Below are 27434 nucleotides of genomic sequence, written 5' to 3'. Positions count from 1 at the left end.
ATTCTGACCACTTTAATTGGTTTCACTAAATTTAATTGGTCGTAATTCCGCGATGATACGTTTGATTTAGCTGACGACACTGTCTCTCTGAGGAATATCATGACATTATAGCACAGCCATAACAGTTGATTTTACACAATTACTGCGCAGGCAAGCAATAATTTAATATATTAAGAAGTTTAATGATTTTTAAGGCAAGTCATTGCACATTATGATCTCTGAAAGTGCTGAAATTATTCTTCAAGGCAATTTATCACAAGATTATAGTAAATGATGTGTTGAAGATCATTTAATAACAGCAGAGTTGTACTGAAGTGGTTGTACAGAAAACACGGACAATATGGATTGCTCTCTTTGAGTTTTCTTGAGGTAAACTGATTTTCATGGTGAGAGAAATGACTTTGAAAAACACACACAAAACGCTGGAGGAAGTCATCAGGTTAGGCAGCATTTATGGAAGTGAATAAGCAATTGATGCTTTGAGCCAAGATCCTTCATCAGGACAGGGAAGGGAGGGGGAAGAAGCCAGAATAAGAAAGTGGGAGGGGGAAGGAGGACAGGGTGTTAAATGAGGCCAAGTTGGTGGGAGGGAGGAGGGGGGATGAAATAAGAAGCTGGGAGGTGATAGGTAGAATTGGTAAAGGACTGGGGAAGAAGGAAGCTGATAAGAGAAAAATAAACCTCAGGAGAATGGGAAGGAGGAGGGGCACCAGGGGAAGAAAGGAGATAAGGGGAAGGGGGCAGAGTGGGAAATTGAAGAAGAGAGGGAAACATTACCAGAAGTTGGAGGAATCTTGGTTCTTGATTGGCCAGGCATGAAGGGATACAGGGAGAAGGCAGGAGACTGGAGCTGAGAGGGAAAATGGATTAGCCATGATGAAATGGGCTAAATGGCCTAATTCTGCTCTTATCTCTTATGCTCTTAAATCGATGTTCACACCATCAACCCAAAAAGTCAACTATTTATTCATTTGCATAGATGCTGCCTAACCTACTGAGTTCCTCCGGCATTTTGTGTGTGTAGCTCTGGATTTCCAGCATCTGCAGAATCTGAGGTACACCTAAGGGTTTGTTAATGGATGCCACATGGGATTAAATTACAACAAAATAACAGTAGGAATGAATTTAACAAGGTTCAGGAATTATCAGTGAAGCCAAATGCGCAAAGCTCAACTTTACTGTATTCTGGGATTGTGCGCTATATCTCTCAGCCTGTGGTACAGATGAATGACACTCCCGTGACTTACACAGCCAAGCAAAATTCAAAGGCTGACAATGAAGGCAGCAGGTGATGTGGTAAAATTACCATTTCGGGTGCAATCGGGGAAATTGTGCTATAAATGCCCCTCAGATTGCACTGGACAGCTTGATCTCATCTCTGCAAAAGTGAACGTGCTCCAATTTTTACATTAGTCAGTGCAATCAAGTGGTAGCAAATAAACTGAATGGTTTTTTTTCCCCTTGGCATAGGAAATTGTGGCTTTATATACACTCAGTAGCCTTTTTATTAGGTACAGCAGGTACTTACTGAAGTGGCATTGAGTGTATTTCTCTATGTTCATGATCTTCTGCTGTAGCCCCATCTACTTCAAGGTTCAACGTGTTGTACATTGCATACCACTGTTGTAACTGTGCTTATTTCTCCTGTTAGCTTGAACCAGTCTGTCATTCTCCTTTGACAAGATGTTTTCCCCCCACTCATTGGATGTTTATTTTGACTTTTTGCATCATTCTCTGTAAAGTCTACAGACCGTTGTGCATGAAAATCCCAGAAAATCAGCAGTTCCTCAGACACCCAAACTGGCCTGTCTGACACTAACAACCACTCAACCAACTGACTTAGATCACATTTCCTCCCCATTCTGATGTTTGGTCTGAACAACAACAGGTCCTCTTGACCATGTCTTCATGCTTTTGTGCATTGAGTTGCTGCCACATGATTGGCTGATTAGTTATGTGCACTAATGAGTAGGCGTACTGTCTACCTAATAAAGTGGCCACGGAGTTTATACATACATAAGATGATAACCCAATGCAAATTTAATATTCCAGGCAAAATTAACATGATCACCATTTTTCGTACATGTCACCATTTACCATTTGAAAATTGAGTGCCGTAAAGGCAGGCCCTTTGGCCCATCTAGTCTGTGCTGACCTGATCTTCTGCTTAGTCCCATCTACTTGTACCCATACTGTAGCCCTCCACACCTCTCCTATCCAAGCATTGCATTTCAGTCTACTCCAATCGACCTTCAACCGGACCATAGCACTCCATACTTATGGACATCCAAATTTCCCTTAAATATTGAAAGTGAACTTCCAACCACCACTTCCATTGGCAGGTCGTTCCACACTCTCACCACCCTCTGAGTGAAGGTGTTACCCCCTCATGTTCCCCTCAGATTTTTCACTCTTCACCCTTAACCCATGACCTCTAGTTCTAGCCTCACCCAGCCTCAGTGGAGAAAGCCTATGCATTTGCCCTATCTATACCCCTCATAATTTTGCAGTAGTCCCTGCAATCAAGTAGTAGCAAACAACTAGAACTGATTTATCCTTGGCAGAAGGAGTAATGGCTTTATGTACATAAATCCCTGAATATATACATACATAGATGGTCATCATCATCAAAATGTGCCATGTGGTATGACGTGAGCGATCATGGTCTTCCAACTATCTTCAGTCTGAGAAGTTCTAATCAGCTTTGGCCTTCCCTCACTTTGCCTGTGGTGAGGCACCTTCCCCACACCCACCCCCACCCTTCACGCTGCTGTTCTTATTCTTTTCTCTATCCATGACTATGATTGCTCTTGCAATTTTTTCTACAGAAGTGGTTTGCCATTGCCTTCTTCTGGGCAGTGTGTTTATAAGATGGGTGACGCCAGCCATTATCAATACCGTTTAAGAGATTGCCTGCCTGACGTCAGTGGTCACATAGTCAGGACTTGTGATATGCAGCTTTCTGCTCCACGTTGATAAATACAGTACTGTGCTGTGTGTGACTACATGTACTGCATTTTGTACCTTGGCCCAAGAGGAACACTGTTTTGTTTATCTGTATACATGTATGTGTAACTTGAACTTGAACATGGATGAGCTTGTCTATGGGGCCTGGTTCCATCTTGTATTGCTCTTTGACTCAACAACCCACTTTGCTTTTGGCTGTTGATGGAAGCCTGAAATACTGTACTTGACAATGAATATGATGAACTAAAATTGAAATGGTTCTCAGCACAACATTTCACTCTGACTATGGTTGTCGTTGCAAGTTGCTTAAACACACATCTTGATTCTAACCAGTTTTCTTTGGTTCTACAAAGTGAAAATATTAAGAACACCTGGAAACATGCAGTCAACCCGATTAAGTTTCGTCTTTCTCCTGACAGCACCAGTGCTTTGCAGAATTCCCACAGCACAGCCTCCGGCCATTCCAGCGGTGGATGCAGCAGCTCAAGCGAGTCCGGAAGCAGTTCGGAGTCTGACTCAGACAGCGAAAGCAGCTCCAGCGACAGTGAATGCAACGAGGCTTCCCGCAATGCAACACCGGAGGTATGGAAAGTACAGTCCATACGACCATAAGACATAGCAGCAGAATTAGGACGTTTAGCTCATGGAGTCTGCTGCACCATTCCATCATGGCTGATTTATTACCCTTCTCAAACCCATTTCCCTATCTTCTCGCGTAAGGTCTAGACACTTGCACGCTGCAAATGTAACATACCATTTACCAATTACCAGTCCAAATTCAAGCCGAATTTCAACTTTAGCCCTCCATAAGAGTGGTACAGCAGGGACTGATCCAGGGAGAGTTTGATGCATTAATATAGTGTAACCATTATTAATGACCCTCACCATCTTGTTTCTCACATCAGGCAGAAGGTACCCTTACTCAACATTTCAGAGACAGCTTTTTCCCCTCCACCATCAGATTTATGAACAGTCATTGATCCCATGAACACTAGAGTCATTGAGAAAAAGGCCCTTCAGCCCATCTAGTCCTTTGCAAACTGATATATTGCCTAGTACAATTTGGATCATAGTCCTCCATACTCCTTCCGTCTATTTACTTATCCAGATTTAAAGGTTGCAATCGGACACTTGTCCGCCACTTCTGCTGGCAATTTGTCCCACCCTCGCACTGCCTTCTTATTGAATCGGAATCAGGTTTAATATCACTGCATATATCATGAAATTTGTTGACTTAGAGGCAGCACTACATTGCAATACACAATAAGTAAATATAGAGAAAAAACTCAGTTACATTCAGTATACTGTATATATGCCTATTAAGTAGTTAATTTCAGAATCAGAATCAGGTTTATTATCACCGGCACGTGTCGTGAAATTTGTTAACAGCAGCATTAGTTAATGCAATGCATAATATTGAAGAAGAAGAAAAAAATAAAATAATAATAATCATAATAATAAATAAACAAGTAAAACAATCGCAGTGTACATAAACTGAATAGATTAAAATCGTGCAAAGAAAGAAATAATATATATGAAATAAGTCCAAGGGTTCAATGTCCATTTAGAAATAGGATGGCAGAGGGGAAGAAGCTGTTTCTGAATCGCTAAGTGTGTGCCTTCAGGCTTCTGTACCTCCTACCTGATGGTAACAGTGAGAAAAGGGCATGCCCTGGGTGCTGGAGGTCCTTAATAATGGACGCTGCCGTTCTGAGATACCGCTCCCTGAAAATGTCCTGGGTATTTGGTAGGCTAGTACCCAAGATGGAGCCAGCTAAATTTACAACCCTCTGCATAAATAGTAATTATGGTTTTATTACTATTTAATTATTTATGGTGCAACTGTAACGAAAACCAATTTCCCCTGAGATCAATAAAGTAAGACTATGACTAGCTTCTTTCGGTCCTGTGCAGTAACCACCCCTCCCCCACCCTATACTGGATAGTGATGCAGCCTGTCAGAATTCTCTCCATGGTACATCTGTAGAAGTTTTTGAGTGTATTTGTTGACATACCAAAGCTCTTCAAACACCTAATGAAGAACAGTTGCCATCTTGCCTTCTTTATAACTGCATCGATATGTTGGGACCAGGTTAGGTCTTCAGAGATCTTGACACCCAGAAACTTGAAAATGATCACTCCCTTCACTTCTGATCCCTTTATGAGGACTGGTGTGTGTTCCTTCATCTTACCCTTCCTGAAGTCCACAATCAGCTCTTTCGTCTCACTGATGTTGAGTGCCAGGTTGTTCTGCGACACCACTCCACTAGTTGGCTCGCTCCTGTACGCCCTTTCGTCTCCATCTGAGATTCTACCAACAATAGTTGTATCATTAGCAAAATTAAAGATGGTTAGGAAGTTGAGGATCCAATTGCAGAGGGAGGTACAGAGGCCTAGGTTCTGTAACCTGTCAATCAGGATTGTGGGAATGATGGTGTTAAATGCTGAGCTGTAGTCGATGAACAGCATCCTGACATAGGTGTTCAAGTGGTCTAAAGACACGTGAAGAGCCATTGAGATTGCATCTGCCATTGACCTATTGTGGCGATAGGCAAATTGCAATGGGTTCAGGTCCTTGCTGAGGCAGGAGTTCAGTCTAATCATGACCAACTCAAAGCATTTCATCACTATAATGTGAGTGCTACTGGGCGATAGTCATTAAGGCAGCTCACTTTATTTTCCTTAGGCACTGGTATAATGGTTGCCTTTTTGAAGTAAGTGGAAACTAAAATAAGTAGTGCAAAAACACAGAGATAAAAAAAGTAGTGAGTAATGACTTCAATGTCCACTTAGAAATCATATGGCAGAGTGAAAGAGCTGTTCCTGAATCACTGAGTGTGTACCTTAAAGCTCCTGTACCTCGTTCCCGATGGTAACAATGAGAAGAGGGCATGTCCTGGGTGGTGGGGGTCCTTAATGATAGACGCCACCTTTCTGAGGCACCACTCCTTGAAGATGTCTTGGATACTACAGAGGCTAGTGCCCATGATGGAGCTGACTGACTTTACCACTCTCTGCAGTTTACTTTGATCCTGTGCAGTTGTTTCCCCTCCCCCCTGCCGCCAATACCAGACAGTGATTCAGCCAGTCAGAATGCTCTTCACAATACATCTATAGAAGTCTTTGTGTGGTTTAGGTGTAAACCAAACTCCTAATGAAAGATAGCTGCTGTCTTTCCTTCTTTATAACTGCATCTGTGTTGGGACCAGCTCAGATCCTCAGAGACACTGACAACCACTGAAATTGCTCACTCTCTCCGCTTCTGATCTCTCGATGGGGACTGGTTTGTGTTCCCTCGTCTTACCCTTTCTGAAGTCCACAACCAGTACTTTGGTCTTACTGATGTTGAGTGTAAGGTTGTTGCTGTGATACCACTCAACCAGCTGATATATCTCACTCCTGTATGCCTGTTTGTGTTGGGCATGTGGCCAGGTGGTTAAGGTGTTCCTCTGGTAATCTAAAGGTCGCTAGTTCGAGCCTCAGCTGTGGCAGTGTGTTTGTGTCCTCGAGCAAGGCACTTAACCACACATTGCTCCAGTGTCTGTGCAAGGAGTGGTGCCCCACACAGACTTCCAATCTGTGCCTTGTAAGGCATGAAAATGCCCGACGCTGAACTCTCATGGTCTGAGTCGACGTTCCCTCCTCCTGTATGCCTTCTTATCACCAAAATCCCCCTCTGATTCCCTTTAAATATTTGACATTTTGTCCTAAACCTATGGTTTCAAGACTCACCCAACTTCAGTGGAAAAAGCCTGCTTGCATTTACCCTGTCTATACTCCTCAGTCTTTTGTATACCTCTATCAAGTCTCCCTTCATTCTCATACACTGCCACAAAAACAACCGATTTCACATTATTCAAAGATTCAAAGTACATTTATTACGAAAGTATGTAAGCAGTATACAACCTTGAAATTTGTCTTCCCACAGACAACCATGAAACAAAGAAACACCGTGGAACCCATTCAAAGAAACCATCAAACACCTAAGGTGAAAAAAATTCAAATCTCACAGAGAAAAAAAAGCAAAAAACACAGAGTATAAAATATAAACCACATTGAAACAGTGTAGGAATGGTCAGTTTAGTTCAGTTCAGTGATAATAAATGTGATTTATGATTTCTTGTTGACAGTTTTTTTCTCTGTTTCCCCAGCCTGAACCACCGTCCACGAACAAGTGGCAGTTGGACAAATGGCTCAACAAGGTCACCTCCCACAGCAAGACCATCATCAACAGCCAGACCGATTGTGAGGTACTGAGTGATTCCCAGTCCCAGAGCAACCAGGAGATCGATGCTCAGATCAAAGGGAAACAGTTTCTTCCATTGCCTCAGCCGGATTCCAAAGATCGGGTCCTACTTGGGCCTGTCAGGGAGAAAGCCAAGCCAAGGTCGACTCCGAAAGTGCCGGAGGGGAAGCTGGTGAAGCAGAAGTCTCCCATCCACAACGAGCCCGCTCCGCCCAAGAGGACCACGAGCAAGTCGCAGCCCAGGAAGGTGGAGCGTACCCCGAGCACGGAGGCTCCCGATGCCTGGCTCCGGCCCAACCATTCCGCCAGCACACCCAAAGACAGGGATGGGCGGGGAAGCTCGTCCGACCAGCCCAAGGCCAAGGCGAAAGCAGCCAGCACCAAGGCCGGACCCCGCAAGGAACCGCGGAGTACCGCGGTGGCCACTGTGGACAAAAAGAAACACCGTGTGCCTGGTAAGATTGTGCCTAAGTCAAGGGAGTTTGTGGAGACTGACTCATCGGACTCACACACAGACCAAGAGGAGGTCGCGGCTGGGAAAGTGGCAGCTCCTCCCACTGCGGCTAGCAGTTCGGTAAAACCCAAAGACTGCATAAGCATCCCAAGTAGCTGTGCCAGCATCTGTATGGACAACACCACCCTGGAGCAAGGGACCGTCGATCTGGATGAACAATCGTTCTCTCCACTCCCGCTCCCGCAGAATGAACTGCTGTCCCCACTGAGAGACTACGAGGAGATCAAATCTCTTTGGGTGAAATTAGATCTCAGCCTTTTGTCGAGGATCCCTGGACAGGCAGTGGAAGAGAATGTGCCCAACAAGGTAGAGGTTAGACAACCCAACAGCAAACACAACTACCAGCCCCCTTCACCAGTGACGGACAAGAACGCCATTAAAACAAAGCGGAAACACAAGGTGAGACATGTGACCAAGATTAACTCAGTTGAGGACTGAGAATGAAGCAATGCTTTTGGGATTGGATGTTGGTTTATTATTGACGCATACTGACATACAGCACAAAGAGTTTGCCTTGCACTCTGCTCATACAGATCCAATCATTATACAGTGCACTGAGCCGGAACAAGGTAAAATAATAACAATGCAGAATAAATTGTAACAGACACAGAGAACGTGCAGAAACCAATAAGGTGCAAGATCTAATGGGGTAGATAGCGAGGTCCATCTTATTGTATAAGGAGTCCATTCAAGATTCTTATTAACAATAGATTTATTGTTTGCATGATTTGATTTTTTTCTGCATATTGAGTGTTTGACAGTCTCTTTTTAATTGTGTTCTTTTGGGTTTCTTTGCTCCATGGCTGCCTATTAGCAGACGAATCTCAAAGTTGTATAATATATACATATTTTGATAATGAATGTACTTTGAACTTTGGATAGAAGCTGTCCTTGAGCCTGGTGGTACATGCTTTGAGACTTTTGTATCTTCTGCCCAGTGGAAGAGTGGTGAAGAAAGAATGTCAATTATGTGCCGTGTCCTATGATGTGGGTGATTATGGTCTTAACCGTGATTGTTCTTGGTAAATTTTTCTACAGAAGTAGTTTTCCATTGCCTCTGGGCAGAGAACTTACAAGACTGGTGACTCCAGCTTTTATCAATACTCCTTAGAGATTGTCTGCCCAGCGTCAGTGGTCACTTAACCAGGACATGATGTGCACCAGCTCTGCATACGACCGTCTGCCACCTGCTTCCTGGTTGGTGGGGGGAGCAGGGAGGTATTGCTAAGCTTTGCCAACTGTTGACCTGCAGACTAGTGGAGGGACCTCCACCCCTGCCACCCCTGGGTGGTTAGAGCCTTTGATTATGCTGGCTGCTGCACTAAGACAATGATAAGTGTGGGCAGAGTCCATAGAGGGGAGGCTGGCTGAGCTGTGTCCACAACTCTCTGCCATTTTTACATCCTGTGCTACCTCAGCAGGTATCTTACTTGCAGTGCAAAAACATGAAAAATGTGTGTTCAGGTCTCACTTAATTTGCTGATATATTTTGGTTTTTATGACGTAAAGGAGCCTAATAAACACTTCTAGGGCTTCCAGCAGGTACAGGTGTACATTTTAACCAGCATTTTAATGACTAATTCTGCTGTCATCAAAACATATTAAAATCAATACCTGTACCCAGCTGGAAGCCCAAGAAGACTTTTTTTTATTCGTCATATAAGCCAGAAAAGCACTAGATCCTTTTACATGTAGGATGGTATTCAACCCTTGAGTCTATACTGGTTTTTGGAGCTATCCCATTCCATCATTAATACTTACCCCGTAACATATTCTCCCTGTGCAAACAAATCCCCCTGGACATTCCACACAAGCTAGAGGGGAGGACAGCCAATTCACTTACAAAGCTGCAGGAAGCTCAGGTAGTAACCGGCAGAGTGTGCAAATTCCACACTCCAGCACCAGGCATCAGGACTGAAACCAGGTCCCTGTGAGGCGACAGCACGACCTTAAGTTAATTTTAGTACATTTAGAATGAAAACTCAAAAATCAGTGCTGTTTCAAATTCAGTTTAGTTTATTGTCTTACGCACCAGGGTACAATGAACTTAAAGACAAAGGTTAGCGTTATTTGTCATGCCTACATCGAAGCACACGGTGAAATGCATCATTTAAGACAGAGATTGACAGACCCTTGATTATTCAGAGCATGAAGCTATATGGCGAGAACGCAGGTGTTTGGGGCTCAGAGGGAAATGCGTCAGCCATGATGAAATGGTGGAGCAGATTCAGTGGGCCAAATAGCCAAACTCTGCCCCTGTATCTTATGGTCTGACATACATCAAGGCCCATCACAGACGGATTATGTGCTGGAGGCAGACTGCAAGTGTCACCAAGCTTTCAGCACCAACATAGCTTGGTCATAACTTACTAACCCTAACCTGTATGTCATTGGACTGTGGGAGGAAACTAGACCACTCAGAGGAAACCCATTCAGTTTTGGGGAGAATGTAGAAACAGTGGCAGGAAATGAACCCTGATCAGTGATCACAGACGCTGTAAATCGATGCACTAGCTGCTAAGTCACCCCGAAAACAGTGAAATGTGACTTTTGTGTCAAATCAAATCATCAATCGTCATGCTGGGGGCAGCTCACAAGTGTCGCTGTGCTTCTGGTGCCAACATAACATGCCCACATCTCACCAACCCTAGCCATACATCTTTGGAAAGTTCCTTCAAAGTCAACTGAAACTCAAAGTTCTTTCACCTTCCCAGTTAATTAGGAATGAACATCTAATGTTCTCTTTGCCATTGATGGATTAAGCAAAAGATAAGAATAGGTTGATTGATGGTATTCAAATGAATCAAATGCTAAAGATGAGGAGGAGCTTTGACAGGGTTGACGTGAAGAGCCTGTCCCATGTTAGAAGAAGAATCAGCAATAATCTAATAACCTACAGAATAAATTAAGACTCCTAACCTACGATATCTACTGGCTAGGACAAAGTTAGCAAAAGCAATGATTCAGGAAAGATTACTTCCCCTCTACCTTCAGGTTTCTGAGTGGAACAGAACATGAAGATAGAACATGGACAGGACACTACAGGTCCTTTGGTTCATAATGTGCTGATCTTTCAACCTACTCTAAGATCAATCCAACCCGTCCCTCCTGTGCAGTCTTCCATCTTTCTATCATCCATGTGCTTGTTGAAGAGTTTCTTAGATGTCCCTAATATATCTGCCTCTATCACCACCCCTGGCAGTGCGTTCCACACATTCACCACTTTCTGTGTAAAAAACCTACTTCTGATGTCCCCCTATACTTCCCTCGTATCATTTTATTCATCTTTACCAAGTGGCTTCTCATCCTCCTCTGCTCCAAAAAGAAAAGCCCTAGCTCCCTCAAGCTATCCTCATAAGACATGCTCTCTGCTCCAGGCAGCACCCTATCTGAAGCTTCCACATCCTCCTTCTAATGAGGTGACCAGAAATGAACGCAATATTCCAGACGTGGGAGTTCTGGGAGGCCAGCAGCCTCCCTGATAACTACATCTGCCTGAAGTGCATCCAACTTGGGCTCTTTAAAGAGCAACGGCTGTATGACTTACGGCTCTTTCGGAAGAATGAGGACATGATAGATAAGAGCTGCTGGGAGATAAGCACCTAAGTTGCGGGAGGCAGGTAACTGTGAGTGCCTGTCAGGAGAGGGAAAGGCACTGCAGAGAAATACCGCTGCCTTGTCTTGTTTGTGTATACTATTTGTTTGTATACATAATTAGGGTGTAACGATGGTGTAGTGGTTAGCACAACACTCGACAGTAGCAGTGACCGGGGTTCAATTCCTGCCACTGCCTATAAGGAGTTTGCATGTTCTCCCCGTGGCCACATGGGTTTCCTCCGGGTGCTCCGATTTCCTCCCACGTTCCAAAGACCTATCAGTTGGTCATTGTAGATCGCCCTTCGATTAGACTCAGATTAAACCGGGGGATTGCTGGGCAGCGCGCTCAAAGGGCCAGAGGGGCTTATTCCGCGCTGTATCTCAATAAATAAATAAACTTACAGAACTGCTGCCACAGAGCAACAAATTTCACATCATTGGAGTCAGTGACGATGAATCCAATTCTCATTCTGAGCTGGAATTTGCCCTCCAAGCCACACACCATCCCAAGGTCAAAAGCCTGGAGCTCTCTCTGCAACAGCGTCGTGGGTGGACCCACATCTCAAGGATTACAGAGGTTCAGGAAGACCGTCTCCACCAGCTTCTCAAGGGTAATCAGAGATGGGCAGTTAAATAATAGTTTTGCCCACAGATCTTGAATTACCAAACAAACCACTGCTGAATTTTAGATCCAGTGAAGCACCGAGTAGTGAAAATCTGAAATTCTGTCCCCCAAAAATCTGTGAGTGCTGAAGAACGATGTGTGGCACAATGGCATAACAAGTAGAGCGGTTTATTCACAGCTGAAGACAAGGGTTCGATCCTGAGCTCTGCCATTATCTGTGGGGAGCTTGCACATTCTCCCCATAGGAAACGACTCCTGGTTTTCTAATTTCCATCCGCATCTCAAAGATGTGCTGGTTGGTGAGTTAATCTGTGTCAATGAGTGACAGAATGTGAAGAGAGTTGATGGAAACCATTCGGAAGAATAAAGTGGCGAGTGTCAATAGATGGATTCTATTGTTTTTCTTTGTTTTGTTGGTGCATGCAAGAGGATGATCATCAGTAGCGTAGTGGTTAATGCCAGGCTATTACAGCTCAGGGTTATCAGAGTTCAGATTTCAATCCTGGCATCCTCTGTAAGGAGTTTGTCCTTGTGGAATGTGTGGGTTTCCTCTGGGTACACCAGTTTCCTCCTACAGTCCAATGACATACCGGTTAGTAGATTTAATTAGTCATTGTATATTGTCCCATGATCAGGCAAGGGTTAAACTGGTGGATTGCTGGTGGCATGTCTCAAACGACTGGAAGAGCATATTCCGCGCTGTATCTCTAATAAATAAATAAATAGATGAATCTCAAGGTTTTATATGGTGGTATTCTTCTTCTTCTTGGGCCCTTGGCTCCCAATGGAGCATAGGCCATCGATGACCTCCTGCGCCCATCATCCTCTGTTCTGAGCCAGTATCTGGAGAGTGGACTAGGAGTGTCCCCATCGTGTAATTTTTCTCCTCCATGTGTTCTTTGGATGTCCCTTTTTCCTCTTTCTTTGGGAATTCCGTTTTAATGCCTGCCGGGTGATGTTGGCTTCTTCAAGGTCTGGCCAATCCAGCTCTGTTTCTATTTGCATATGGTATGCATTCTTTGATAATAAAATTGAACTTTGAACTTCGTTTGATTGTCAGCGGAGACTCACTGAGCTGAAGGGCCTGTTCTGTTGTTGTATGACTGTATAACAGAATTTCTAATTCCTACTGACAATTAAAATCAGATCAGATTTATTTGTCGTGTACATCGAAACATCGAACCATACTGTGAAGTATGTCATTAGCGCTAAATCAAATCAGTGAACACGAGAAAATCTGCAGATGCTGGAAATCCGAGGCAACACGCACAAAATGCTGGAGGAACTCAGCAGGTCCAGCAGGATCTATGGAAGGGAATAAACAGTTAACATTTCAGGTCAAGACCCTTCATCAAGACATCATTTCCATAGATGCTGCCTTACCTGCTGAGTTCCTTCAACATTTCTCTGGTGTGTTGCCGGCGAAGATTGTGCTAGAGGAAGCACACAATTGTCGCCATGCTTCTGGCACCAGCATAACATGTCCGCAATTTACTAACGCTAACCATGCATCTTTGGAATGTGGGAGGAAATCGGAGCACTTGGAGGAAACCCATGTGGTCAGGGAGAGAACGTGTAAGTTCCTTGCAGTCACCGTTTTGAATTGAACCCTGATTGGTGATAGCTGCTGCTGTAAAGCAATTACACTGACCGCCACACTAGCGACAGATCTGTGTTAGTTCAATCTACTGAGGATTTTGTGACAAAGGTGAGGGAATGGAGTTATGTTACACTTGGACCATGAGTTACTTAAGTAGCTGACCAAGGTAGAGCTTTTCATTTACGAAAATTTGGAAATTACTTACAAAGCCAGTATTAGTTTCTCATCGTTGATTTCCCAGAAGAACTTCAAACTAAGTTTTATTATCAAAGTACATATATGGCACCATGTACAACCCTGTGATTCAATTTCATGTGTGCATACTCAATAAATCTATAAAATAATAACGATAACAGAATCAATGAAAGACCGCCCAACTAGGGTGTTCAACCATCGAGCACATGAGATGAAGGGTCCTTAAAGGTGAGTCTATGGGTTGCGGGAACATTTCAATGATGGGGCAAGTGAAGTTGAGTGAAGTTATCCCCACTGGTTCAAGAGCCTGATGAATAAGGTGTAGTGACAGGCGTGAGTCCTGCGATCCTTGTACCTTTTTCCTAACGGCAGCAGTGAGAAGAAAGCATATCCTGGGTAGTGGAGGTCATTGATGGTGGATGCGGCTTTACTGCGACAATGTTTCATGTAGGTGTGCTCAGTGGTTGGGAGGGCTTACCCCTGATGAACTGGACCATATCCACTACCATTTGTAGGAGTTTCCATTGAACAGCATTGGTGTTTCCATACCAGGCTGTGATGCAGCCAATCAATATACTGCCCACTACACATCAATAAAGGTTTTCTGAAGTTATAGATGGAGAGATGGATGGAGAGACGTGATCGCCCACGCCAAACGGCAAGGCACCTGACTGATGATGAAAGTTACAGACGTCATGCTGATTCTCCACAAACTCCTGAGGAAGTAGAGGTGCAGCTGTGTTTTCTTCGTAATTGCACCTCGTGCTGGGCAACGAGAGCAGTGTGCTTACAGGTCCTTGTCTGAGCTGAATCGTCTCTTCCGGTCCAATAATAAAAGTGAAAGCAGGGAATGGATGGTGAGCAAGGTGAGATTGCTTGCCCCCTCCTGTCAATGGAGATTATCCAGTGCCACAGTTAATTACAGGAACATGGCTGATTCGTGTGGCTCCTGTTTCAACACAGGGAACATACCTCAGAGTTCTTGCGAACAGGTAAGTCTGTAATGAGTGTTCCTCACATTCACAAATAAAGTAAGCCACCATATGCTTATTTAGGGAATTTTCCCAAAATTGCCTGGGACAACTGTGTCAACATAACCAAGCTGCAATGTCTTCAGAATGCACTAGGCACACAGAGGTAAAGGGATATATTTCCAAGGTTTATTTATGTAAAAATCTTCAAAGTTCAAAGATTACAGTTCAATTTAATATCTAAGTACATATATTTAGGATGGTATTGTAGTGTAGTGGTTAGCACAACGCTTTACAGTACCAGCAACCGGGGTAAAATCCCCTCTGATGCCTAAATGGAGTTTGCACATTCTCCCCGTGGTTTCCTCTGGGTGCTCCGAGTTGTCCCACAGTCCAAAGATGTGCTGGTTGGTAGGTTAATTGTTCATTGTAAGTTGTCTTGTGATTAAGCTAGGGTTAACTCGGGGGATTGCTGTGCAGCATAGGCTCGAAGGGCAGAAAGGCCTATTCCACACTGTATCTCAATAAATAATAACTAAATCAAATAATTATCTCACCATGTACTATCCTGAGATTCATTTTTTTGTGGATGTTCACAGTACATAAAAGAAAAACAACAAAATAAATGAAAATCTATACACAAACAACTAATGCACAAAAGCCATTAATTGTGCAAATACAAAAAAAAGAAAATAATAATAATAACTAATCAGTTCAGTCTTCTTACATGTTACAAACTTCTTACCATTTGAGTATTAAATTGTTGGTGGCAATCTGTGAATCTTTTACGTTAGTCTGAGAGGCACGCATACCTAGTACTGCTTGCCCAAAGCACGGGATGCTCTCCTCTCACTGCTGCCACCAGGAAGCAGGTACAGGAGCCTTGAGTCCCACACCACCAGGCTCAGGAACAGTTCCAACATGTCAGTCCATGAGGCCACTCTCAGATTGGAGGAGCAACACCTTATATTCTATCTGGGTAGCCTCCAACCTGATGGCAGGAACATCGACTTCTCAAACTTGGGTAATTGTTCCCCCCTCCTCTCCTTCACCTGTCCTCATTCTTGTTTCCTTCTCTCACCCTTTTTTTCCATACTAGCCCTTCACCCTGATCTGGTGCTGCTCCTCCATTGCTTTCTTCAATGATCTTTTACCCTCTCCTATCAGATTCCTCCTCCTCCATCCCTTTATCTCCTTCACCAGTCAACTTCCCAGCCCTTTACTTCATCCCTTCCCTTTTCTCGGTTTCTCCTATCGCCCATCACCTTGTATTCCTTCCTCTCCTCTCCACCCACCTTCTTACTCTGATTTCTCATCCTTTACTCCAGTCCCGATAAAGGGTCTCAGCCCGAAACATTGACTGTTTATTCATTTCCATAGATGCTGTGTGACCTGCTCAGTTCCTCCAGCATTTTGTGTGTGTGTTGGCTAAGGAACAGTTATTACCTTACACCATTCATGCTCCTGAACCAGCATGGATAAATTCACTAATCCTAACACTGAACTGATTCCACAACCTATGGAATTACTTTAAAGGATTCTCCAACTCATGTTCCCAGCATTATCTACTTGCTATGCATTATTACTATTAGTTTTTTATTTTGTATTTGTGCAGTGAGTCTTCTTTTGCACAGTGGTCGTTTGTCAGTCGTTTTTTTGTGTGTAGTTTTTCATTGATTCATTGATCTACTATGAATGCCCACAAGAAAATGAGTCTCAGGGTAAGATAGCATCTCAGGGGTGGCAGAGCAGCGTAGCAGTTAGCAAAATGCTATTACTGTGCCTGCCACCTGGGTTCAATTCCCACCGCTGTTTGTAAGGAATTTGTATGTTCTCCCCATGACTGTGCGTGTTCCGGCTGGGTGCTCCGGTTTCCTCCCACACCCCAAAGATGTACGGGTTAGTAAGTTAATTGGTCACATGGATGCAACTGGACAGCGTGGGCCCATACTGGGCTGGAAGACACTGTTAACATGCTGCATCTCTAAATTAAAATTAAAATTTAAAAAATGTATGGTGGCATATATCTACTTCGATGATAAATTTGCTTTGAACTTTGGCAATAGAATATACTGTACATATAGATAGAGAGAAAATGTGTTTCATGAGGGCTGATGTATTGCAGTTTAAATCCAGAGATGCCCACCAAATAAATCTGTTCCTGAATCTATTATCTGCTAGTTTTGATTACAACAGTTCCAGCTATCATTCCCCATCCTCCCCCTTTTCCCTCGCCTCAGTGGCTGTAAATTCACAGACACAAGAGACTGCAGATACATTTTATGCTTCGATGTACATGTGACAAATAAAGTTAATCTTAAAAGAAATCTTATCTTAAATCAATAGTCTCTAAGGCAAAGCTCCCATTGGACATAATTTAAATGTGTTAAAAGAGGTGCAAAACCTATTTTTGTAGTTTTCTCCAGAAACAAATTTACCACAATTAATAAAGATATTTTTTTCCAAGGGTGGAAATGGCTAATATGAGGGACAATTTTTTTTAAGATGTTTGGAGGAAAGTATGGGGGGGGGGTGTCAGAATTAGACTTTTTACACAGAGAGTGGTAATTGTGTGGAAAGCACTTCCAGGTTTAGTGTTAGAAGCAGATACATTAGTGGCATTTAAGAGACATGGATGAAAGAAAAATGGAGGGACTGGTTAAATTGATTTATGGGTTAAAAGGTCAACACAACATTGTACTATTGTACTATTCTATGTTCTGTAAACTTATGACCATTTTTTTTCTGTCTGAAATTTAGCTGCAATAATTTGATGTTCATCCCCCAGCTTAGGGCCTGAACATTGAATTAATGCAGGGGTTCCCAACCTTTCTTACGCCATGGACCAATGTCATTAAGCAAGGGGTCCGCGGACCCCAGGTTGGAAGCCCCTGGGCTAATGGAATGCCAGGAAATTGTCAAGGTGCAAAATGGCCTCCTTTATGATGCATTGTTCCTTTCCACAGATGGAGAACACAGAAGGTCTTTGTGAACTGAAGAAACAGCACACAGAGAAGGAGTCCCCAGCCCCAATGCTGCTCCCGGCCAGCTGCTCATCCGCTTCCAGCCACAAGGTCCTTAGCAACAAAGAGTAAGCACTTTCCAAATTTATCACCCATTCCTGCCCACGTATAACCTTATCTTTTCTGGTTCATTATCGTCACGTGAACAGAAACAGATTGAAAAACATTTTGGGAGTTCTAATAAGCCTAGGCTATGCATTCAGTGGCCACTTTATTCGGTACCTTCTGTACGATCGTACATTCGTGGTCTTCAGCTGTTGTAGCCCATCCATTTCAAGGTTTGATCTGTGCTAAATTCCAAGATGCTCTTTTGCACACCACTGTTGTAATGCTTGATTATTTGAGTTATTTTCATTTTCCTGTCAGCTTGAACACACTCTCTGATGTCAATTCATCCTTTAAGGTGCCCAAAACTGCTCACAATACTCCAAGTGAGGCCTCACCTGTGTCTTGCACAGCCCAACTACTACATCCTTGACTTTATTGCCCCAGGCAGCATGGTAGCATTGTGGTTAGCACAACTCTAAACAGTGCCAGCGACCCAGGTTCAATTCCTGCCACTCTGTAAGGAGATTGTACGCTCCCCCCGTTACTCTGTGGGTTTCCTCTGAGTATTCCAATTTCCTCCTATGGTCCAAGGAGGTAGGTTAATTGCTCATTGTTAATTGTCCCCTGATTAGGCCAGGATTAAATTGGGGGATTGCTGGGTGGCGTGCCTTGAAGAGCTGAGAGAGCATATTCCACACTGTATGTCTATAAATTAATAAAAAAAATATACACTGAGCTGCCTGGAGAAACATTTTGTTTTGTGTGTCCCCAGGCAGACCATGGCGTATATAATTACAGTGAAGTAGATAAAAGAAAACAGAATACAGAATATAGTGTTGAGATGACAGGTTCTGACAATCTTACAACTGAGAATTAGTCAAAGTCAATGTTAATTTTATTGTCATGTGTTCAAGTGCCTGTATACACAGGTGTAATGAAAAACTTTCTTGCAGCCACATCATAGGCACAGAGCATCAGGGAAGCAGCAGTGACCAGAAACACAATATAAATTCAGCATTGTTTTTATATGAAAGAAAACCAGTGATCTATATCAACAGTCTGGATGATAATGTGATTAACTGGGTCAGCGTATTTGCGGATGACACCGAGATTCGGGGTGTATTGGTCAGCGAGGAAGACTATCAGTTTGTAGCAGGGTCTGGACCAGCTGAAAAAATGTGATGGAAAATGGCAGATGGAATTTAATGTAGACAGGTGCAAGGGTTTGCACTTTGGTAGGACCAATCATGGTAGCTTTTACACAGTGAACGGTAGGGCACTGAGGAGTGTGGTAGAACTAAAGAATCTGGGAATACAGGTCCATTAATTCATTGAAAGTGGTGTCACAGCAGACAGGGTCATAAAGAAAGCTTTCAACACATTAGCCTTCATAAATCAAAGTATTCAGTACAGAAGATGAGATGATATGTTGAAGTTGTATAAGACACTGGTGAGGCCTAATTTGGAATATTGTTCGCAGTTTTGCTCCCCTCCCTACAGGAAAGATGTAAATAAGGTTGAAAGAGAAAATTTACAAGGATGTTGCCAGGTCTGGAGGACCTGTGTTATATGGAAAGATTGAATAGGTTAGGACTTTATTCCTTGGAAAGTAGGAGATTGAGAGGAGATTTGACAGAGGTATGCAAAATTATGAGCAGGTTAGAAAGGGTAAATAGAAGCAGGTTTTTTCCACTGAGGTTGAGTGAGACTAGAACTCAAAGTCATGGGTTAAGGGTGAAAGGTGAAAAATTTAAGAGGAACATGAGGGGAAAGTTTTTCAGTCTGGATCGTGAGAGTGTGGAATGAGCTGCTAGTGCAAGTGGTGCATGCAAGCTCGATTTCAACGTTTAAGAGAAATTTAGATAGGTACATGGATAGTTGGGGTATGGAGGGCTTTACTCCCGGTGCAGGTCGATGAGAGTAGGCAGATTAACTGGTTCGGCACAGACTAGAAAGCCCAAAGGGACTGGTTCTGTTCTGTACTCTTCTGTGACTCTATAATCCTGTGCAATGGAGGCTCCATACCAGACTGTGATGTAACCAGTCAGATTGCTCACCGCAATGCATCCAGGAAAAACTTGCAAGAGTCTTTCATGACATACCAAATCTCCTCAAACCCCTAACAAAATAGGGCACTTCGTTCTTGCGGCCCATTCTCAGGCAATAAATTTCCATGTTAGCCCTGTTAAAAGAGATTTTCATTGTCCAACCATCAGAGATTGAATAACTTTGAGTAATGATATTAAAAACGTACATTTTTATGGAAAATTAATGGCAGTCATTAAGACTAGATCCAGAAAGTTATTTACGAATGAACTGTGCACTTGGAAAGTGATCAAATAATTAGATTTTGGAATGATTTTAATGCAGCAATTATCCTTGGCAGGAAATGTTGCTGTAACAAGTATTAGTCTGGACCCACACCCACACCGAGAGAGGCAAGATGAGCAGATGAAATGAACACAGTGTATAGAGTTCAGGGCACTACTGCTAATGGTTGCCTGTTGATTACGTTGCTGGCTTATTGATCTATAAACAATAATCTAAATCTCACCACCTGCAGATGTGAAATTTATATTCAAATAATGTTATATGTAAATTGATAAAAGGCTGATATCAGGCGTGGTGATTATGGGACAATGAGTTGCCATGAATCCCCATGTAAACATAGAATATAGAACAGCACAGTACAGGCCCTTTCGGTCCATAATATTGTGCTGACCTGCTAACCTCCACCACCGTTAATCTAACCTTCCCACCCACATAGCCCTCCATTTTTCTTTCATCCGGGCCAACTAAGAGTCTCCTAACTGTTCCTTTTATATCCAGTAGAAGGCATGTCTTGGATGGGGTTCCTTAGGGATGGATGCCACTTCCTTGAGGCACTACCCCCTGAAGGTGCCCTGGATAGTGGGAGAGTTGTGCTCGTGACGGAGCCGCCCAAGTCCGCAGCCTCCCAGAACCCTGCGCATTGGAGCCTCCACGCCAGGTGGCGACGCAACCAGTCAGATCGCACCTCACCAAAACCTGCTGGAGTCCCATCAACACCCCAAGCCCTGTCAAACGCCCAATGAAGCAGAGTCTCCCACAAAAACATCCCCCCCCCCCAGACGCTAGAAATTCCCAGCAAGTTGGGACCAGCTCGCTAAAATTTTTAAGGGACTCAAATCCACCATCCTAACCCACACACAGATTCAGACCCACCAGTGGGATGACCTACCAGGGTTTCAAAGCAAGATAACTACAGATGGACAGTTAAGGTTTAACTTTATCTAAAAGTTTTTAATCAAAAATGTTGAAATGCTATAAATAAATTAATTAAGCAAACAGCCACAGTTGAGCATGAAAAAATTGGTGGCACTATGGTGCGACAATACAGTTGTTGCCACTGTACATTCAAAATGTGCCTCCAGATGACGATATCCAACATTCAGGACTCTCACCACCCATGTCCCCTTCTCATTGCTACCATCAATGAGGAGGTATGGGAACATGAAGGCACACACTCAATGTTTTGGTAACAGCTTTTTCACTCCGCCATCAGACTTATGAATGGACCATAAGCACTACCTCAATTTTTGCTCTCATTTTTGCACTAATTATTTAATTTCAATTTAATTCAAGTTTAATTGTCATTTAATCATATATGAATACCCATGAATACAGCCAAACGAGACATCTTTACTCCAGGGCCAAGGAGAATAATACAGTACCAACAGTCACACACAGCACAAGGCACATACATACAGCACTTTCAAGATAGCAAGTACATAAATAAATCTTTCTTTTCAAATCTTTTTATTATTATTATTATCCAAAATTAACACGCGTACATCAAAGTAAACAACACTTACAATGTCTCAAGAAAAAAAAACATTATTTTAAAGATTGAAACATTTTTGGTCATAATAAAAAAAAAACTCTACTAAGCAAGAAAAAGTGTGGGGGAGAAGTGTTCAACCGCGGAACCAAGCGTCATACAAAAAGCTTCGAGCGATAAACATCAAACCACCAGCAAGAAAAAAAATGTACCGAAAATTTACAATTAGACGTGGAGGAAATCTATGAATTAACTCAAATGCACATAAATATATCAGTAAAATACAGCCTAACAAATGTAAAAGTAGTTCAGACCCAAGCTATGAATGCTACAGAAATCTGTAGCTTGTCTATATATTTTTTATTGTAACTTAAAGTACTTTACTTGTAAATAAAAGTGTCTTTCCTTGACTCCATCAGGCCAGTTTATAATCTTTATATCAAGTGCTGTCTGTGAGAAGTTTGCACGTTCTCATGTCCAATGTGAGTTTCCTTTGAAACCTCAGGATTAGAATCAGGATTATTATCACTGACAGAGGTCATAAAATTTGTGGTTTTACAACAGCATTCAGTGCAATGCATAAAAAAATACTGTAAGCTAAAATGCAGAATGTATAAAAAATATATAAATAGTAGAAAAAGAAAGCAAATTAGTAAGGTCATGTTCATGGACCATACAGAAGCCTGATGGCAGAGGGGAAGAAATTGTTCTTAAAATATTGAGTTACATCTTCAGTCTCCTGTACCCCCTCCCTGATGGTAGTAATGAGAAGGGGGCATGTCCTAGATGGTGGGGCCCTTAGTGATGGATTCTGCCTTCTTCAGGAACCAACTTTTGAAGATATCTTCAATGCTGGGGAAGCTAGTGTCCATGATGGAGTTGGGTGAGTTTACAACTCTCCGAAGCTATTTTCAGTCAACCAGTAAGAATGCTCTTCATGGTGCATCTGTAGCAATTTGCTAAAGTCTTTGGTGACTTACCAAATCTCCTCAAGCTCCTAATGAAATATTGTGGCTGATGAGCCTTCTTTGTGATTGCATTGGTATGTTGGGCCCAGCACAGGTCTTCAAAAGTCCAAAGAGGTGCTATGGCTAGGCTAAGTGAAAGTGTACAGTACCCATGTAGTACATGGAAACAGGAGGGTGTGTCACCCTGAGGGATAGCTTAGCTGTGATGGGCTGTCATGAAGGGATAGAAAGGCTGATTGAAGCTTTTTGTGCTCCTGACCCTCTGGTATGCTATGTCCTGGAGCATTCATTAATTCTTTCTTCTCTTAGGCTAACGAAACAGTTGACGAAAAGGGAGAGGAAGTTCCCGCCACCACTCTCGCCGCTGCCAGATGAACCAGAGCTCAAACGACGGAACGGCGAGAGCAGCTCTCTCGGCCCAGAGAGTGGCGGCGACTCCATACCGACCAGTGCCTCACAGCCCTCCACGCAATACAGACACCGCAAACCAGACAGCAAACCCCCCTGCCATGCAAAAAACCCCACCGTGAGTCCTCCTTCTTAACTTGTCATGGATGGGATGGAAATCACACAGCTTGCTCATGTGTAAAAGCAGAATACACTCAAGGAGGAACTCAGCAGGTCAGGCAGCATTTGTGGAGGGTCAACTGATGAAAGCTCTTGGCCCGAAATATTGACTGTTCATTTGTTCCCATAGGTTCTACCTGACTTGCTGAGTTCTTCCAACATTCTGTGTGCATTGGCCTTTAATATGAAGTGCCTGCTCTTCTCACTCCTGTGATCTGTGATCAGGCTCACTGGGAGGAATTCAGTTTGGGTGTGCTGCTCAAGATTTTCAACATATACAGAATCTCTTGTGCATCATTTTGAGGCTGGATCGTTGAGAATGCAGCGCTGTGTCAGTGCTGCCCTGAGCACTTAATCCAAGCTCAGAATTCAATTCGGAACTGGCAACTGCACTCTCAGTGATACAACCCAGACCCAGGCATCTTCTGCGTTGCTTAAGGTGAAATTGAGAACCATATTTTATTTTCACACATTTTAAATCTGAATTCATTTTTTCAAGTTGACAAGGTAGAATCTGAACTGAAAATCTCTGGATTACCGAGAGGCTACCTGACCTGCTGAGTTCCTCCAGCATTTTGTGTGCATTGCTCCAGATTTCCAGCTTCTGCAAAATCCTGTTATTGCTGTAAAAGCAAGAGGCAGTTTATTTGGATTTCCAAGTCCTAACTATAATTCAGTTGGTTGAACGTTCTCATCTCAGATTCACTAAGGGCAAGTAACACCCCAAAAATTTCAACAGAAGTAAACAGGAGAAAGAATTGGCCACCAGGCTTCTCAAGTCTGCTCCACCATTCCACTTGGCACTAGCTGATATTTCCCAGGCCTCTTCTTTCGAGCCATAGCTCAAAGCTCAAAATAAATTTATTATCAAAGTACACATATATCACCATTACTACCCTGAGATTCTTTTTCTCATACAATAAAATCAGTGAAGAACCACACACAAGTAAAGACTGACAAACAACCAATGTGCGAAAGAAAACAAACTGTGCAAATATAATGATAAATAAACAAACAAACAAACGATACTGAGAATGTGAATTAGTAGGTTGTGGAGTCAGTTCAGTGTTGAGGTGATTGAAGTTATCCACACTGGTTCAGGAGCCTGATGGATAGGCAGCCAGTGCAGAGTACCCCTGTGGTCATCCCCTCAACAACAGGTGTACCACTTTGGATACTGTTGCGGAGCGATGACCTAGCAGAGGAGAGCCTTGGCATTGAGTCTGGCTGTATGGCTCAGAAGGGAAGAGGGGCGAAAAGGCGAGCTGTAGTGATGGAAGAGTCATTGATTAAGCGAATAAAAAGGAGGTTCTGTGGAGGAGAACGGGATTCCCAGATGCCAGAATCAGGGACATCTTGGATCAAGTGCTCAGCATTCTTAAGTCAAGGGAGAGCAGCCAGAGGTCGTGCCCATGTCAGTACCAAAAACATGGGCAGGAGGGGTGATGAGGTCCTGCAAAGTGAGTTCAGCGATTAGGTGCTAAGTTCAGGGACAGGACCTTCAGGGTTGTGATCACAGGATTGCTATTCATGCTATGTGCTAGTGAGGCAAGAAATAGGAAGATCATACAGTTTAACACATGGCTAAGGAGATGGTGTTGTTGTCATCTAATTTGCAGATGACACTAAGAATGGGATTGTAGTGAACAGAGAGGAAGACTATTACAGTTGCAGCAAAATCTGAATCAGCTGGAAATTTGGCTGAAAAATGGTAGATGTAATTTAATGCAGACATGCAAGGACCAACCAGAGTACCGGAGGTCTTACAGGGGAGAGGTCGGGCACTGAGGAGTGCGGTAGAACAGAGGGATTTGTGCAATCTGGTCACCTACCTACAGGAAAGAAGTAAATAAGATTGAAAGAGTGCAGAGCAATTTTACAAGGATGTTGCCAGGACTTGAGGACCTGAGTTTTTGGGAATTATTGAATAGGTTAGGACTTTATTTCCTGGAACCTAGAAGATTGAGGGAAGATTTGATAGAGTATACAAATTATGAGGGGCATAGATAGGATAAATGTAAGCAGGCTTTCCACTGACTGAGGGTGGAAGAGGCTACAGCAGGAGGTCATGGGTTATAGGTGAAAGGTGAAGTTATAAGACAAACATGAGGGGGAACCTCTTCACTCAGAGGAGAGGGGTATGGTTCATCTGCAGGTTGATGGGATTAGGCAGATTAATAGTTCAGCCGTTCCTTTTGCATTTATTTGTTTTTTTTTACGAGGCGGAGTTGCTAGTTCGACGCTCAACCCAGCATGGGTGCAAAGCGAGCAAGAAGCTGGCCGGATTTTCACCCGCGACCACTTGCCTCAAAGTCTGATACCGATGCCACTACACCACTGGCCGGCAAGTTGCAGGAGCTTGCTCTGTACAAGCTAGCTGGCATGTTTTCCACATCGGGAAAGATGATGATGCCTCAAAGGTACTTCACTGAATGTAAAGACAAAGTGCAAATGCATGTCTTTAATTCATGAAAAGGAATCAGATAAAGAATCTACACTAAAAACCCACATTCCTTCTCTGTATTTCCAAGATTTTTTGATCATTTCTTTGCCAGTAGTTGGCTTTACAGAACCATCCAATTGAAGTAAATGTATTTTTTTTTGTTTATGAAGATTTTCTGCTCCAAAAATAAAAGAGATGGTGATGATGTTTCACAGAGCAAAAGCCTAGCTTGAAGCAGACCTGATTTGATTAGGAAAAACCCAGTGGTGTTTTTGATAAATTGTTTGGCACCTTCATACAGAATTTTTCATATTAAGATTATACCTTTGAACTATTCATACATATCGCTATTAGGAAGACTGCACTAGACTCAATTTCTTCTATCATCTTGAACATAACCTGAATCAATTCTGTTGCTAGGGCAACGGCTCAGTAAAGTCTTGCGATTACCATAATAGCCACAACCTGTTCAGTCTATTCACAAGACGAGATGAAGCTGTATATTTTCAGATTCCATAATGTATTTTGAAAAAAAAGAAATTCTCTGGTTTTTAAACCTCCTTAAGATATATTAATTCAGCTGATTTTTATTAATGTAGTAGGCCGAGATTGAAAGCTCTATTTTTCAAGTTTCAAAACAAAGTCTGGGCAGAAGCATTTTCTTTGCTGAAGGGTGGTGAAAGGTAGCATGGAATTCTTCCTCACAGACACAGGTTGGAAGCTTTAATCTCCAGCATTTTAATGGAGTAGATAGCTTCCCCAACATTGAACAAGTCCATGCCACCACTCACTCTGAAGAGAGAGAATTCTTAAAGATGAGATATCATTTACTGTTTTCCTTTAGTTCTTCAAATCCTAGCAGGGAACTGCATTCTGCCAGAAACATTGAACAGATTATGACTTTTTTCCCTGGAGTGTAGGAGAGTGAGGGGAGATTTGACAGAGGTGTACAAAATTATGAGGGATAGAATAAATGCAAGCAGGCTTTTTCCACTCAGGTCGGGTGAGATTAGAACTAGAGTTTGTCGGTTAAGGTTGAAAGGTGAAATGTTTACAGGGAACATGAGGAGTAATTTCTTCACTCAAGAGTGAGGTGAGAGTGTGGAATGAGCTGCCAGCAGAAGTGGTGGATATGGGTTCAATTTCAACATTTAAGAGAAATTTGGATAGGTATGTGGATGGGACGGGTATGGAGGGGTATGGTCTGAGTGCAAGTCGATGAGACTAGGCAGAATAATAGTTCAGCATGGGCTAGATAGGCCGAAAGGCCTGTTTCTTTGCTGTAGTTATCTATGATTCAATGACCACATCATTTCTGCCATCTTACCCTCCTTCTCTGAACTAATTCTCACCCCACAATATCACCCATCTTTCGGCATCTTCCAAAGCTATTTGACTCACTGAGTTTTTCTAGCCGTTTGTATTTTGCTCTAGGTTACAGCATTTGCAGTCACATGTGTCTTCAAAGAGAAGGCATTTGCTGAAAGGCCTGGATTAGGGTTTCCCAACCTTTTTTATACCAAGGACCAATACCATTAAGCAAGGGGTCTGTGGGAACCTCTGGTAGATAGAATGGATGTATATTCTTCATTTAGGCCTGAATAGCAGACATCCCACCTCCCGGAAGTTCCGGGAGTGTCCTGCATATTAATAGTGGCTACCTGATGCCCGCAAATTATATACAATATCACAGAAAATCAATTTTTTGAGAGCGAGCGAGAGAAAGCAAGAGAGAGCGCGAGAGCGACCACGAGAGAGACAGAGCGCAAGCGAGAGCACACCATTGCAGAGGTTCCAAAAAAAACATAAAACGTACGTCACCCCAGACTACACTAAAGTGTACCACTGCC

The 27434-nt window shown here is 43.0% G+C and overlaps 1 protein-coding gene across 4 annotated transcripts in view; it reads left to right on the top strand.

The window, feature by feature from the left end:
- Positions 1 to 27434, top strand: part of aff2 (AF4/FMR2 family, member 2) — a 711233-nt gene that overhangs the window by 629477 nt on the left and 54322 nt on the right. For all 4 annotated transcript variants that reach the window (XM_063061151.1, XM_063061150.1, XM_063061152.1 and 1 more), the window contains exons 10-13: positions 3387 to 3549; positions 7119 to 8126; positions 17682 to 17806; positions 22884 to 23100. In XM_063061151.1, the coding sequence (XP_062917221.1) occupies positions 3387 to 3549; positions 7119 to 8126; positions 17682 to 17806; positions 22884 to 23100 (1513 nt within the window). The remainder of the gene's footprint in view (positions 1 to 3386; positions 3550 to 7118; positions 8127 to 17681; positions 17807 to 22883; positions 23101 to 27434) is intronic.

This window comes from Mobula hypostoma, chromosome 10 (genome assembly GCF_963921235.1).
Source record: "Mobula hypostoma chromosome 10, sMobHyp1.1, whole genome shotgun sequence".
Classification (NCBI taxonomy): domain Eukaryota; kingdom Metazoa; phylum Chordata; class Chondrichthyes; order Myliobatiformes; family Myliobatidae; genus Mobula; species Mobula hypostoma.
Note: the sequence above shows the minus strand (reverse complement) of the source record. Positions and strands in the feature narration are given on the sequence as shown.